The 14,049-nt window shown below is 53.3% G+C and overlaps 1 protein-coding gene across 2 annotated transcripts; it reads left to right on the top strand.

Moving 5' to 3' along the window:
- Positions 1–721: 721 nt before the first annotated feature.
- On the top strand, positions 722–3,966 carry EGR3 (early growth response 3). 2 transcript variants are annotated; one of them, XM_021698904.1, is made up of 2 exons: positions 722–1,115; positions 2,404–3,966. In XM_021698904.1, exons 1-2 carry the CDS (start codon positions 962–964, stop codon positions 3,411–3,413), a joined length of 1,164 nt encoding a protein of 387 aa, XP_021554579.1. In that variant the 5' UTR covers positions 722–961; the 3' UTR covers positions 3,414–3,966. The 2 variants fall into 2 exon arrangements, with proteins under 2 accessions (XP_021554579.1, XP_044768490.1); XM_044912555.1 differs by lacking the exon at positions 722–1,115 and adding an exon at positions 1,542–1,581.
- Positions 3,967–14,049: the final 10,083 nt, after the last annotated feature.

Genomic DNA, 14,049 nt, shown 5'->3' with positions numbered 1-14,049 from the left:
GAAGTTCCCAGGTTGCAAGGGAACCTCGCCGGGTGTTTCCAATTGCCTTTCTCCCTGCTTGGGGTGTTGGAGGCCACTTGCAAACAACTCCAGCCCCCCGCCCCCCGCGGTACAAGCGCGCTCTCGTAGTGCCGACCTAAAATAAACACACAGGCGGTTATTGCTTTTCCAACTCCGCGCTGCGCGCTTTACGCTTTGCGTTCAGTTGCTTCCCTCTGTCCTCTCTCCTCTCGAATTTTCCTTCTTCCTTCTATTTCTCTCTTTCTCTCATTTTCTTAAGATCCGCGAGCGTTGCGGGCGCCGCATGTTGGCTGCGGCCCGCTTCCTGCTTTCTAATGTTCCATTGTGAGGAGCTTCCATTGTGACGTCGCGCCCCTTCGGCTGGGCTTTGTCTGTCCATATATGGGCAGCTACGTCACGGAGCTTTCCCGGGGCTCAGATAAATAGGCTGGTGGAGTTCCCTGGCTGGGAGCTTTTGGGCAGCAGTGAGCTTGCTAGGAAGCGGCAGGGCTGGTGGTGGTGGTAGCGGCGGCAGCGGCGGCGGCGGCGGCGGCGGCGGCGGCGGCGGCGGTGGCGGATCGGGGGGCGGGGGGGCCGCCGGCGCGCATCTGTTTGTGAGAGCAATACTGAGGCCGCGTCCAACCCCCTCGGGCCGCTCGTACTTTCCTCCGGCCCCCCCCCCCCCCCCCCGCACACGCCCCCCCCCCAGCCTCTTACGGCACCAGCGGAGGCACCCAAGAGGATTACCCCCCTTTGCCCTCTCTCCCACCCACCCCAAAAAGAGAAGATCCCCTCCCCTGGCCCACCCCTTCCCCTCTTCCCTCCCCCTCCCCCCGAACTTTCCCTCTCGCATGCTTTTCCCCTGCACCACGGATCGCCTCTCGGATGCCGCTTGCCTGGAAGCTGCGTTAGGAGCGAGCGGCGGCGGCGGCGGCGGCGGCGGCGGCAGCTCGGGAGTGCTATGACCGGCAAACTCGCCGAGAAGCTGCCGGTGACCATGAGCAGTTTGCTAAACCAACTGCCTGACAATCTGTACCCCGAGGAGATCCCCAGCGCGCTCAACCTCTTCTCCGGCAGCAGCGACTCGGTAGCCCATTACAATCAGATGGCTACAGGTAAGGGCGGCGGGGAGGCGGCGAGGCAGCGAGGAAGGAAAGGGAGAGAGGAAGAGGAGGGAACGAGCTAGCGAAGGACGGATGGATGGATGGATGGATGGATAGATGGATGGATGGATGGATGGAGAGATGGGGGCGCGCTGGGAATTTTCCGGGGGGCGAGTTGCTTTTCCCACCCACTCCTCCCGCCCTCCCCGATCGGGAAGGCTCGGTTGGCGACGCCACGGTAGAGGCTTCGGTTCTCCCGGGTGGGGGCAGCCGCCGACCAGAGGGAGGTAGGTGCGAGCGGCTCTGGGGTTCTCCACTTAGGGGGCGCGATCGCCAGGCTGCGCGCAAGGCGTGGTGCTGTCGCCCCCTTTCCCGGGAGGAGCCCAGCGTCCCTTTCACCCGCGCTCTCCCCCCTACTCCCTCAGCCTCCCACCCGGGATGGAGCCATGTGCGGCGTGGAGTCCCCGCGGTGGGAGAGGTACTGCGACGCTGCCTTTCCGGGGCGTTCAGCAAAGCCGTGGGGGTGTGGGGACGGCGGGGAGAGGGAGGGGGTCCACCCGCGCGGGGGCCGTCACGGGGGGCGATCCCCCGGCCGTGGAGCTTGGGAAGAGCGGCCACTCCCGCCATGGAGACACGGGCCGGTTTTCCGCCGCCCTCCACCCTCGCTCGCTGAGGCTAGGCTTTCCCCCTCCAGCAAGAGCCGAAAGCTCCTTCAGGCCTGGCGGAGGCTGGGGCCCGGGAAGGCGGCGGGAGAGCTCCCTTTGCGGGCAGAACCCCTCTGCGCGCAGAGGACAAAGCGTCGGAGCGCTCCGGGTCAGCGACCCGGGCGCGGTGCGCACGGGGGGCTTCGTCCGGGCAGGAAAGGCGCGGCGTCCTGGCGCGGACAGGGCTAGGGGAAGAGGCCGAGTTGTATGCGCCGGAGAGCTAGAGCCCGGCGCGCTCGGGGTCTGAAACTACCTGTAGCTGCAGCTACCTGCCCGCCCCACCTCGGAAACAACAACAATGCTTCTCGCGTGCGCGCGTGTGTGTGTGCGTGTGATACGTGAGTGTGTGCGCGGCGTGTGCGGTGTGTGTGCAGCAGCCACTCCACACCCCGATCCGTAGTATTTTGCTGTATCCAGGTTGCGCCCGGGAGCACGGCACCGCCCGCTTTGCGCCCGGGCGCAGCTTTCCTCCTACCCCGTGCGCTGTTCACTTCACCCGGCCGCACCCTCCGCACCTGGGCAAGGACCTGGGCGCCCCGGCCCGGGAGCCGGCTCGGCTTCACTCACCCCTCCCCTCTCTTCCCCGCTCTCCGCAGAGAATGTGATGGACATCGGTCTGACCAACGAGAAGCCCAACCCGGAACTCTCTTATTCGGGCTCCTTCCAGCCAGCCCCCGGCAACAAGACCGTGACCTACTTGGGAAAGTTCGCCTTCGACTCCCCTTCCAACTGGTGTCAGGACAACATCATTAGCCTCATGAGCGCTGGCATCTTGGGGGTGCCCCCGGCCTCAGGGGCACTCAGCACGCAGACCTCCACGGCCAGCATGGTGCAGCCGCCGCAAGGCGACGTGGAGGCCATGTATCCGGCGCTGCCCCCCTATTCTAACTGCAGTGATCTCTACTCGGAGCCTGTGTCTTTCCACGACCCCCAGGGCAACCCCGGGCTCGCCTATTCCCCCCAGGATTACCAATCGGCCAAGCCGGCCTTGGACAGCAATCTCTTCCCCATGATTCCTGACTACAACCTATATCACCACCCCAACGACATGGGCTCCATTCCGGAGCACAAGCCCTTCCAGGGCATGGACCCCATCCGGGTCAACCCGCCCCCTATTACTCCTCTGGAGACCATCAAGGCATTCAAAGACAAGCAGATCCACCCGGGCTTTGGCAGCCTGCCCCAGCCGCCGCTCACGCTCAAGCCCATCCGGCCCCGCAAGTATCCCAACCGACCCAGCAAGACCCCGCTCCACGAGCGGCCCCACGCGTGCCCGGCGGAGGGCTGCGACCGCCGTTTCAGTCGCTCGGACGAGCTGACCCGGCACCTGCGCATCCACACGGGCCACAAGCCCTTCCAGTGCCGGATCTGCATGCGGAGCTTCAGTCGCAGCGACCACCTAACCACTCACATCCGCACGCATACGGGCGAGAAGCCCTTTGCCTGCGAGTTCTGCGGGCGCAAGTTTGCGCGCAGCGACGAGCGCAAGCGCCACGCCAAGATCCACCTCAAGCAAAAAGAGAAGAAGGCGGAGAAGGGGGGTGCGCCCTCTGCGTCCTCGGCGCCCCCCGTGTCCCTGGCCCCTGTGGTCACCACCTGCGCCTGAGGCTCGGGCCCCCAGATCCCCACTTTTCCCCTGCAGTGTCTCCCAGCTGCTCGCCTGAAAGCAGCGGGAAAGCTAGCCACGGAGGCGCAGGGGCCGCGCCCTGGCCTCTCCATGGACGTAAGGTCCCTTGTTCCCCTTCGATGTCCCCCGTTTCCACCCTTTCACACCGGCCAACGGTCGGGGGCCAGGGCAGGAGGTGCCCTCCCTTCGCTGCCCCCCTAACCAAGGCGTGGGGGCGGAAAGGTGGCGTCTAGCCCGCTTTGTTCAGTTCGGATCGTCTTGATCCAGGGGCCGCTGGGCCGCGCCAAGGACCTGCGGGGGACTGAAGGCGGGGCCCGCCCAAGCTTCGCCCGACCCAAGCACCTTACGGTTCCCCCCACGTCTCTCTCGGTTCCCCCTCGAAGACCCGAGAGGGGGAGGGGGTAAGGAGCGCACCAAAGCGCAGAGCTTGCTGCCCGCCGCACGCACGCGCGCCTGCGTGCGGGGATGCGCGCGAGTGTGCGTGCTCGCGTGAGTGTTATGTGTGTGGGTGTGTGGGTGTGTGTGCGCGCGCGCGCACGGGTGTGTGTGTGGGGGGGTGGGGGGGTGTGTGTGACTCTTGAGCTGAACTGGGCTGTGTCCACCCCAAACTCTTCCCCACATCGGGTCCCCAGGCCGCTGGGGGAATGTCCCAGGTTGGGGGCCTGCACGTGGCCGGATGAGACGGTCTTCCATCTGCTCGGAAAGAATGTTTCTTACAGAAATGCCTCGGATGCCGCCGCCGCGGGGCTGCTACCGCCGTGTGGGGTTCGGCCCCTCAGTACCCCTCCTTTTCCGAGCGCTTCCCTCTTAGGCCTCAGGGCAGTTTGATCTGCGGGGAGAAGGAACAGCTATCACTAAACCTGCCTTGTAACAAATCTATTTCCTCAGCCCCACTTTTCAAAATCTGTGTTCCTGAGCTCGCCCTCTGCGCTTTCTCCCCCTCCTCCCCCTTCTCTCTAAAGCCTTTTCCCACCTCTTTCAAAATCTTCTTCCAGAAAGGCAGGCCTCAACCAGCCACCTCATTTCACCATCTTTTTGTTTTCACTCACTCATACCCATTTCTCCTTCCCCCCATGGATGGGAAAGCAGGCTCATTTTTCGTTCTTTGTCATCGCCAACACAACAGGTAGAATACAGATCTATGTATACGGTGTGTGTGTGTATGCGTGTATGTGTATATGCACACACGCATACATATCACACACACACACACACACACTATGTACTCCTAGCAAAATAATATCTCTAAGGTACTTGGCTATCCAGTGCAGTGCACCGGAATAAAGAGAATTTGTAGGTATATAAGCTTTAAATGATTTATTTTTTATGAAAAATGTAACTGATGAGATTATATCTACATAGGTGTGTGTATGTATATATAAACATATATGTATGTATGTATGTACACCTGCGTATACACACATACACACATCTTTGTCCAAATTTTCCTGAAAGATATGGGTATTTTTGCATTAATCCATGTTGCTGAATGAGGCGTATCTTTTCGCAACCCAGTCTCACTTTCTCCCCGCCCTACCTCACCTCTTCTCAGGCACCCCCTCTTCCCCAGCGCTTCCCCCACACAGGGGTGACTCTTTTGAAGTGGAGTAGTAGGGAAGGTTGCTCTCTGACACAGCTTCCAGCACAGTCTTGACTGAATGTACTGTTCCCTCTTAGCGTTATTTCTCCTGTGGTCACTAAGCTGCCCAGAGAGAAGGAACAAAGGTCTGGAGTTTACAGAATGTCTGTTTTTAAAGTCACTTTATGCGTTTCCCACTTTTTTTTTTTTAAGAGAAAAAAAAGCATCGGGGTTTTTTTTGTTTTGTTTTTTGTTTTTTGGGTTTGTTTTTTGTTTTTTGTTTCCTTTGGTGGTGGATAAATAATACTAAAAGGAGTCTAGTGAAAGAGAAAAAAAAAATCAAAGAGCAGGGGGATTGTGAATTTCCAGGTACTTGGACTTTTTGTAGAAGGAGAGAGAAGAGGATGAAGTTTGCCAGGAGGGCCCATATTTTTTCAGCTGAAGGGTAAAATCTTTCTTTGCAGAGACAGTATTTTGCTGAATACTTTTTATAATGTGATGATTATTAAAAACAAAAATTTTGGTCACTTCAAAGCTGGAAGGAGGAATCAAATATCCTTTAATATTTTTTCCTTGCTCCTTCTGGTTTATGCATGTCACTGCATGATAATCTGAGTTTTCCTTTGTTTTAATAAAACTGTTCTCAGACATTTAAGCTTAAACTAAGAGAAAAATAACTTTGTTGCCAAAAGGTTGTGCTATCCAGATTTTTTTATATGTCTGCATGTTTTAAAAAAAAAACAACAAAAGAAAATGCACTCTAACTTATGTGAACTGAGAGAAAAAAATCAGGTTTTAAACAGGAAAACCTATGGGGAATGATATTTTTTGAAAGACTTTTGTATAAAGTTGAGTACTTAGAAAAAGACAAACCAGATGTAATATATTTTGTGGATGTTTTTATTTCTTGGATTTATAGTACCTTATACTAAGGTTAAAAAAATATGCTTGATATTGTGAAAAGGTGAAATTCTTCACCAACATTTCATTTGCTCCTTTGTCACATTGTTATGCCAATATAATATAGTTAATGAAAACAGCATTTTTAAAAACCGAAATATTGAAATGGTGTAATGTTGTACCATTTGCACTGTGAGCAAATGCTAATACAGTAAATATATTGTGTTTGCTGACAATCAGCCGGCCTATAAATCTCCTTATTTTATTTCTTGTTTTCATAGTATAAAGTTTTGGTTTGGCCTGTTTTTTGTCTTGTTTTGTTTTCGGCTGAGGGTTGGTTTGCTAGGTTCTTAAGCCAGGTTTTGCTGTTCTTGCTCTGAAAACTCAATGTGAAACATGGAATTTGGCATTATTAGAAGTCAGTCAGAATTTTGTGCGGGGTCTGGTGTTTCAAACCCCGTGTCTAGTGTTTACCCTGGTTCTGAGAGAATAGGATTCTTCCTCCACACTGCTGGGAGTCTCAGCCTGCCAGAGAGGTTAGGCAAACAGATGAGATAAACTCATGGGAAACAGGACTAGTGATGGAACCTTGTAGAACCCTTCTCCCTGGTTTCTAGTGGGTACTGAGGGTAGAGAGGCGGGGATCTAGTGGATGAACTATGGCTCCGGCAGTAACAGGGAGCACCAGAGCAGGACCCTCTAGAGGCCCTACAACCACACTGAGTAGTGCTCTTGCTACAGCGTCTGAAGCCTGAAAAACAGGTGGAGACTTGAGAGAAGGTTCTCCAAGGTTGGCAAGATAACCAGAGAGATTGGAGGCTCTATTGCGGTCAGATAATTGGGAAAAATCAGATTTAAAAAGTATGCATCTTCAGTCCCACTAGGACAGGACCCTCCAGGCCTTACTATTTGCAGCTGCTTGGGAAAGAGGGTCTTGGCTGAAAAAAAAGCAGCTCTTATGAACTCCCCAGGGATCCGATGTTTCTGCGAGGATAAAGAACGTTTGGGATTTGGAGAACGTACAAGGAATATTTCGTATAGCTTTAACCCCTCTCATCTTACGACTTCTATCGCCCATAGAGGTGATGCTTCCCCTACTCTATGAGCTTTCTTCCCCAGAATCTTCCCCTTTCTTAACTGAGCTCTTTGGCCAGCCCTAGAGCTTTCTCCCGCTTCTCTTAAAGAGACACGTACCCTCCACTTCCTTCGTGTGTCCCCAGCCCCGCCCTGCTTCCTTCACCTTATTTCCCTGTGAGTCTTTACAGTCCTTTATCCTCCTGCAGCTTGTTCAAGAATGGCCTTTGGACAGATCAGTCCTTTCTCTCTCTTCCTACCTGCCCTCTAAAACACTCAGTTGGGCTTTTCTGTCATGTATTTTGCACATCATTCGCCTCAGCAAAGCTTGGGGGCAGGCCCTCGGTGTCTGATACTGCGCTGTGTAGATGAAGCACCACACAGCAACTGGGGGACAGCGTCTTGCCGCCTGAAGCAACCATACAGTGACAGAAATGGAGTACAGCATCCCTGCTCAGAAACTGCTCTTGCCGCCCCAGTCAGGCCCATCACCCTGAAAAATGTGGGTGGTATTTCTGGTTGGCTGAAGTTACCAAGAAGTTGAGGGCAGAGCCGGGTGGAGGTGGTGGGCTGTGGCCTTAGAAAAGAATGTTTTTGAAGTGTGAGATCAATAAAGAGAATGCGGCCTGGAATCTTCCATTTCCTCACCCACACAATTCTAGGTCACGGGCTGCCATCTTGAATTCCCTTCTCTCACCTCATGAAACTTTCGAAATTCCGAACTGCAACTATAGCCGCAAGGAGGTATCCTTTTTTAACAAAGGGAATCCAAGATGGCTGAAAAGTCCTAATGATTGAGTATATAATCCACCTCTTTGCTAAACTAGATATTTGCTTCCAGATTTCTGTGTTTTTCAAGTGCATATTTATCAGAGAAGGATCGCGTCACTGGGTGTCTTCATAGTTAGCATCCAGCCCCACCGGCACCTCCTCCAATCAAATCAGGCCTTCAGAGTTATACTTTCGTCAACAGTGTACTATGCTGCATGATTAATAAGCTCACTTCCCATTGGTGCATATTACTCAACCCAACCTGGTTCAACCACTGGGTTACTTGACAATATGGCAGCCCGCCTGGCTGGCACCAGCCCTGTGTGGTGTAATCTCTGATTCATACTTTGTAGCTAGATAAGGCTGTCCCAGATAGCATCACACCAGTGACCCAACCTGCCTGGGTTTGTAAATATGGGGAGAGGAAACTGAACCCTCAGACTTAGGGATGAATGAAGAGATGGTAGAGGAAAGGGTTGGGTGAAATTACCATGATAAGGAATCAATGTAAGCTTGTCTGGGAGCAAAGTCAGGCATAGAAAAATGGAAGAGGCATAACTATGTCCAAAGCAACCTCTAAGGTGTTTAGGGGTGAATGAAAGGATCTCTCCCTCTCTCTCTTCCTCTCTCTCTCATCTTGGGAGTGGCTTACTGAAGGCAATGACTCTTTGCAAAATTGTACGCCATGAACTAGGGCTGGGTACAAGTGAGGATATACTTCACGAGAAGTGAGGGGCAAGGAATGGCTTATTTTCTAGATGGTAGTGGTAGTAGTAATGTAAGTGTGTGTCTGTGTATTCTTCTCAAGTATATAAAAAGGAATAGAAAGGTGGATTCTGATGATAGCAGGTAATGGCTTCTGGCCAGTCACTACAGACCCCCTTTCATTAATCCAGAATTTGCCTGCCATAGATGAGGGGTTGTGAGCTGCCTTTTCCTGGCCTTGATTGGCTCCCCTAGTGCCATGGAATAATAAGCCTAGGGAAAGTAGAAGGCCTCTGTGTGTCCCAAAGACTAGAAGTCACACTGGCAAAATCTTAACAACTAGGGGGAAATGGCTTTCTAAAAGGTGCCATGGAGTTTTCAAAAGAGGTCATAATCCTAAATCTATCCCAAGCGGTTCTTTTTTAGAAAACCCACTCTTTGCACGGAGAGAAATGAGGTCTCCGGAGGAAGAGAAAAGACCCAAGTGACTCTCGGGGCCCCTTGGCCACCCTAGTCCCCGGGACAAGGCTGCAAGCAGTCAGGCCCCTGTCAGTCATCCACAGTGGCCAGGGACACGTCTGGCCTGGTCAGCTTCTCCCAGCATCCCAGCTCTTGAAACTTCACCACTCTTTTTGCTTGAGGGTTCCTTTCTACCCCATATTTTCTACCTCATATTTTCAGCAATTGGTCATTTTCACAGCCTCTGCAGGAACAGAGGTGGGCCAGCGTGGGGGGCAGTGGGATGAGGCTTGCCCAACTTGCACTAAAGTCGCTGACATGTCCATGCCCAGGCAGGAAGGGACCAGACCCTGAATCACTTGCCTAGGATCCTCATTCCCCATCCTCATCATGGTTGCCTTGTCTGGCGTCTGAAATTGGGACAGTCCCTGCCTTCCACCTCTGCTGGCCACCAAGAGCACAGGGCTCCTCTGCCCTCTGACCTGGGCATGAAAACAGTATTTCTTCCCTTCCGGCAAGTACACAGACGGCTAGAAGAAAGGTTTCTGAGCCATCTTACTAAGGAGCTGATGCAAACAGAACATGGCCAAAAGCTGCAAACAAGAATGAAAGAATCCGAGGTTCTAGATGGTGCTGGCTACTCAACAGAAACGCTCTAATGTCCAGGTTGGGTGGGAGTTTGACCACCATATGGTTTCTTTAGTGTTGCCTCGCCTGCTTCTTGGCCTTGTCTCCAGGAAGGCCCTAGCACATTCTCTTAGGACTGAGACATGGGGCTTCCATGGGTTACTGATATGCTCCTCTCCTCTCAAGGTACCGGGACAGAGGACAGAGGAGGCACTCTCCTGGACCTCAGGCAACCCACCCTGTGCCAACAGTCTCCTCTGCACCTGTTCCTGGGGGCCTCTGTGACTCCCCAACCCTCCCATCCTATCACTTTCCAGCCACATTCTCTGGGCCCAGCTCATTTTGCATGGAGCATGATCGCGAGTCCTTCAGGCCGGCTCTCCCTGTGAGGCCTGCCTACGGCCTGTAGCCATCTTAACCTCAGGCCTTCACAGTGGCATCATGACCCACGCAGAAACAGACTGCTTTGTTCTGACCCAGCCGACAGCTGACTTGAGTCCCTGTTGAGTTCCCCACTGAGTTCCTAGTTATAGTCTTAGGAATGCTTCCACCCCACGGCTCCCTGGGGGGAAAAGAGGTATCTGATGCCACTGAGGCTGGGGATACCCCAACCCTCCAGAGGGGAAGTTACCCTTGTCTGCAGACCTGTCTTCTCTGGGGTGGCAGGGGGTGGCTGCCCCTCCCTCCAGATGCATCAGGTCCCTGTCTCCAGCAAATGGAGAAAAATTAGTGACCAGAACAGATCAGGGCCTCCTGGCATGTTGGCTTCTCCTCAAGCACAGGCTGCAAGAGCTCTAGCACTTTCTACTCCTTAGTGTTTTGCCACTCCAGGTGGTCTGGGTGCCTGAAGGTCTTCCATTCCTCCTTGTTCCCTTCTCCTCCCTGCTTAGGAAAGTCAGGCCATCTGAGCAGGAAGGCAGAAAACTTCTAGTGCCTGTGTGACCCCAGGGTACGAAGGAAAGACTCCTGGGGCACTTGTTCCTTACTCAAGTCTCTGTCCTGAAAATTGGGAGGTGGTTTGATAACCCAACAGCTACTTGGCTTTTCCCTTGGGGCCCGTAGCCTGCTCTGGAATCACCATCTCCATCTGGATCTGAATCTCAGCTCCACCGCTTGCTTACGGTGTGACCACTGACAGATTTCTTAGTCTCTCCAAACCTCGATTTCCTCCAGTGTTAGCATGCCATCGTAGAGTTCAGATGAGGCAACATATATGGTGCCTGGTTCATGGTGGGTGCACCGTGTTACTTTCCTTGTCCCTTGCCCTGTCCCCGTTCCTCAGCCTCCAAACACAGATGCAAGAAAGAAAGCTCGGTGTCCACCAGAGATCCGTACACCAGTTCAAATAGAGCCAAGGCAACCTCCAGTCCTCACCACCCGCCCCCAACTCCAGCCCTCCACAGGACATCTGTATTCTGAAAATGGATCCTCTCAACCCCACCCGCCAGTCCACGCAGAGGACACGAGTCCTGTCCCCTCCTGCTCCCAGCCGCAGCTGCTGTTCATTGTTGCCATTTCCTGGCTGGCTCCTGACCCCATCTCAGGTCCTCTTGTCTCTCTCACTTAGATGGGTGGATGTAACACCTTCCTGATGCAGTATCATCTGCAAAGTTAATTAATGTGTCATTGGGCTGTTGCCTGCTTCCTGATCCTTATCAGGGATTTAAAAAAACGCAGCAGCCCCAGTTCCTCCCGTCTGTCCCTCTCCCTGGATCTGAGGCTTGTTCTTAGTCATCCATCCTTGACCTCAGCCTTCTGGCCAGTTCTCAGCTTCCAGCCTCAGGGCTGATGGAACTGCCCCTGCCCAAGCCTAGTTTGGGAGCAGATGCACCATCCAGGGCTTTCCCGGCAATGATGTTCTAGGAGAGAATTGCAGACAGCAGGGCCCTTACCCCAACCCATCCCCTTGGGCAGGTTCCCCTGCATTTGTAGAGTCATAAGGGACTTTAAGAGTCCAACACCCTCTTTTTCAGGTTTAAAAAAAAAAAAATAGAGGCCTCCAGAGGTTCCATGACTTTGTTAAGATCACATCCAATAAGCCAGGACTTCAGATCCAGACTCTCAGTGGAGGGCCCATGGAAAGTGCTGGTTACCTCATTCAGTACTATTTGTTGAGGGATACAGCATCCTTCCATTCGCAAAGCTTCCCTTCTCCAGAGCAAAAGCAGGTAAAAAATACGTATGTTAGATTGTGATATATGTTACAGAGAAAAATAACAGCAGAGCGATTGGAATGAGAGGTGCTGGGTGGGCATTACAATTAAATGCGTAGGGAGCGGTCCTAGGGCCTCAAGGGGACAGGCGTCCATACAGATGCAGTAAGTGCTGGAGGCAGCCCTGTGGACATTTGGGCAAGTGCTAGGCCCTGGTGGTGGCCTTCTGGAACTCTTCAAGGAGCCACATGAATCCAGAGTGGCTAGTGACAAGTGCGGAAGGGGGTCAACCACAGGAAGAAGGGGAGAGAGCAGGACTTATGCTGGCCTGCCAGGCCCTCTCCCTCAGCCCAGGCTGCCTCTCTTCTCTGCTCTCAATGATCCCCCTTCCTCCACTTGGCTTCCTAATCCGCGCCCCGCCCCCCCCCACTGCCCCAACTCCAGCTGCAGTCTTCTTAACCTTGCTCTCATGTCCTCTCAGAGGCCACTGATGATTCCTAAACCCCAGCTTGGCCGAGGAGAGAAAGAACTGCCTCCTTCAAGAAACACAGCCTGAGAACCCTCTCTCTTTGTGGACATTTGCCTTGGTGCCAAGTCCCTAATGAGATGGATGACTCTTCCTACCGCCCAGTCTCACAATGGGAATCTCCCTTGGCCTCATCTTGCAGAAATCACTCCTGCAAAGCAAGCTTTCTCCTTCGTCTGTGGCTGGATTGGCCATGTTTCCTGCCTTGGCAAAGAGCTGGTGGATGGCCAGGTTCCTTCTATTCGGTCATATTCTCAACCTGACCCTGAGCTCTGAATGTGCAAGATGGGACATTCCTGAAATCACTTGATCCACTATAATCCTCGCCGTGAGCTCTGCGTCCCGGGATTGTTGCAAATCTTGGTGCTGTGGCATTATCTCTATAGACTTGTCTAAGCAATTTCATCTGGAAAAGAGGAATTTCTTCCCTCCTCCTTTCTTTGGCCTTCCATGTCATGTCTTTCCAAAAGCGCCCCCCAGCCCCAGTCTCTGTCTTTCTCTGGCAACTTGGCATCATCATCCAGAGCTTCTTCCCATTTCATTCATCCATCCATTAATTTAGCAAACCTATATGAAGCCGGGTATAGTGCCTATCTGTGGGGTCAGGGGGAGTGGCAGGCAGTACAAAGATGAACACCAACAGGACACCATTCCTGCCCTCGAGGGTCCTCCATTCTGTTGGGGGAGAGGCAGACACATAAACAGACGATTTCAACACATTGGGCCTGGTGTCATGTAATGGTGGTCCCTGATAGAAAGACGCCTAAATCAGAATCCAGTGGGAGGTGGGGGACACAGGGTCAGGGGGAGGGGAAACTTCCTGGAGGATCTCAGAAGGTCCTCTTCCATGTCTCTCCATAATAATGAAACCAAGGTACTGAGAGCTCACTACATGCCAAGTGCTGAGCTAAAGTCTCTTTGTAAATGATCCCACTGGACTCTAGGTGGAGTGGATCCACCCCAGGATGCTCACCTGGTGCCCCGTGGGGCTGCTCACTCTCTTGTCCTTCTCCCCAAGGAGGAAAAGAGAGTCCCAGTGGCCCACGGGCCCCAGGAAACAACATAGCAGCTTGGTATCTCTGGAGCATGCCCGGCTGCCTTGGTGGAGGTTGTCCAACCCAGGTGACACTTCTCTGTGTTACATTCTGGTTGTTTCTTCTTGCTACAGGGCAGACTTTTCCAGGGCCAGGGGAGGAGTTAAGTTGGGGGGATCCATCTTCTGATTCTCCCTGTTCCACACAGAGCATCCCTCGGCCTGACCTCCCTGCCTGTTCCTTGGTCCAGGCCCTGAGATGGTGAGCTGGAAAGAGAAAGCTGTCCCACATCCTCTTCTCTTTGGGCACTTGGAGTTCTACTTCCACAATTCCAAACAGAGACAAACTTCTGCCTTCCCTCAACCTACCCACCTACTACTCCTTTGCTACTGGTTGAAGAGCTCGGTCCTCTCGGCCAAAAGACCCAGGCTGTAGCTTTGGCCCCAGCATTGCTCTTCTCTCTGTGTTAGACCAGACCAGACCAAGAGATATGAGAGAGACCAAGTCCACCTCGTAACTTGGCCAAGCCATCTCCCATCTGTAGGGGGTATTAACCCCTACTCCACAGGGCTGTTGAGAGGTCCACTGCAATGCAAAATTATGAAGGAGAGCTATCCTGTCCCAGGAGCCTGAGGATTACTGTTGGGGAACACTCTTCTCCTTCTACAAGTGAATAGCCCAGGCAGACATTCTGGGCAGAGCTGGGAGCCAGGTCTGAACTCAAATCACTCTTCTTAGTAGGTGAGATGGGAAAACCACACAGGGTCCAGATGAGATGGTTCAGAAG

This window comes from Neomonachus schauinslandi, chromosome 2 (genome assembly GCF_002201575.2).
Source record: "Neomonachus schauinslandi chromosome 2, ASM220157v2, whole genome shotgun sequence".
Taxonomy (NCBI): Eukaryota; Metazoa; Chordata; class Mammalia; order Carnivora; family Phocidae; genus Neomonachus; species Neomonachus schauinslandi.
The sequence above is the reverse complement of the archived record's forward strand: the minus strand, read 5'-3'. Positions and strand labels throughout refer to the sequence as shown.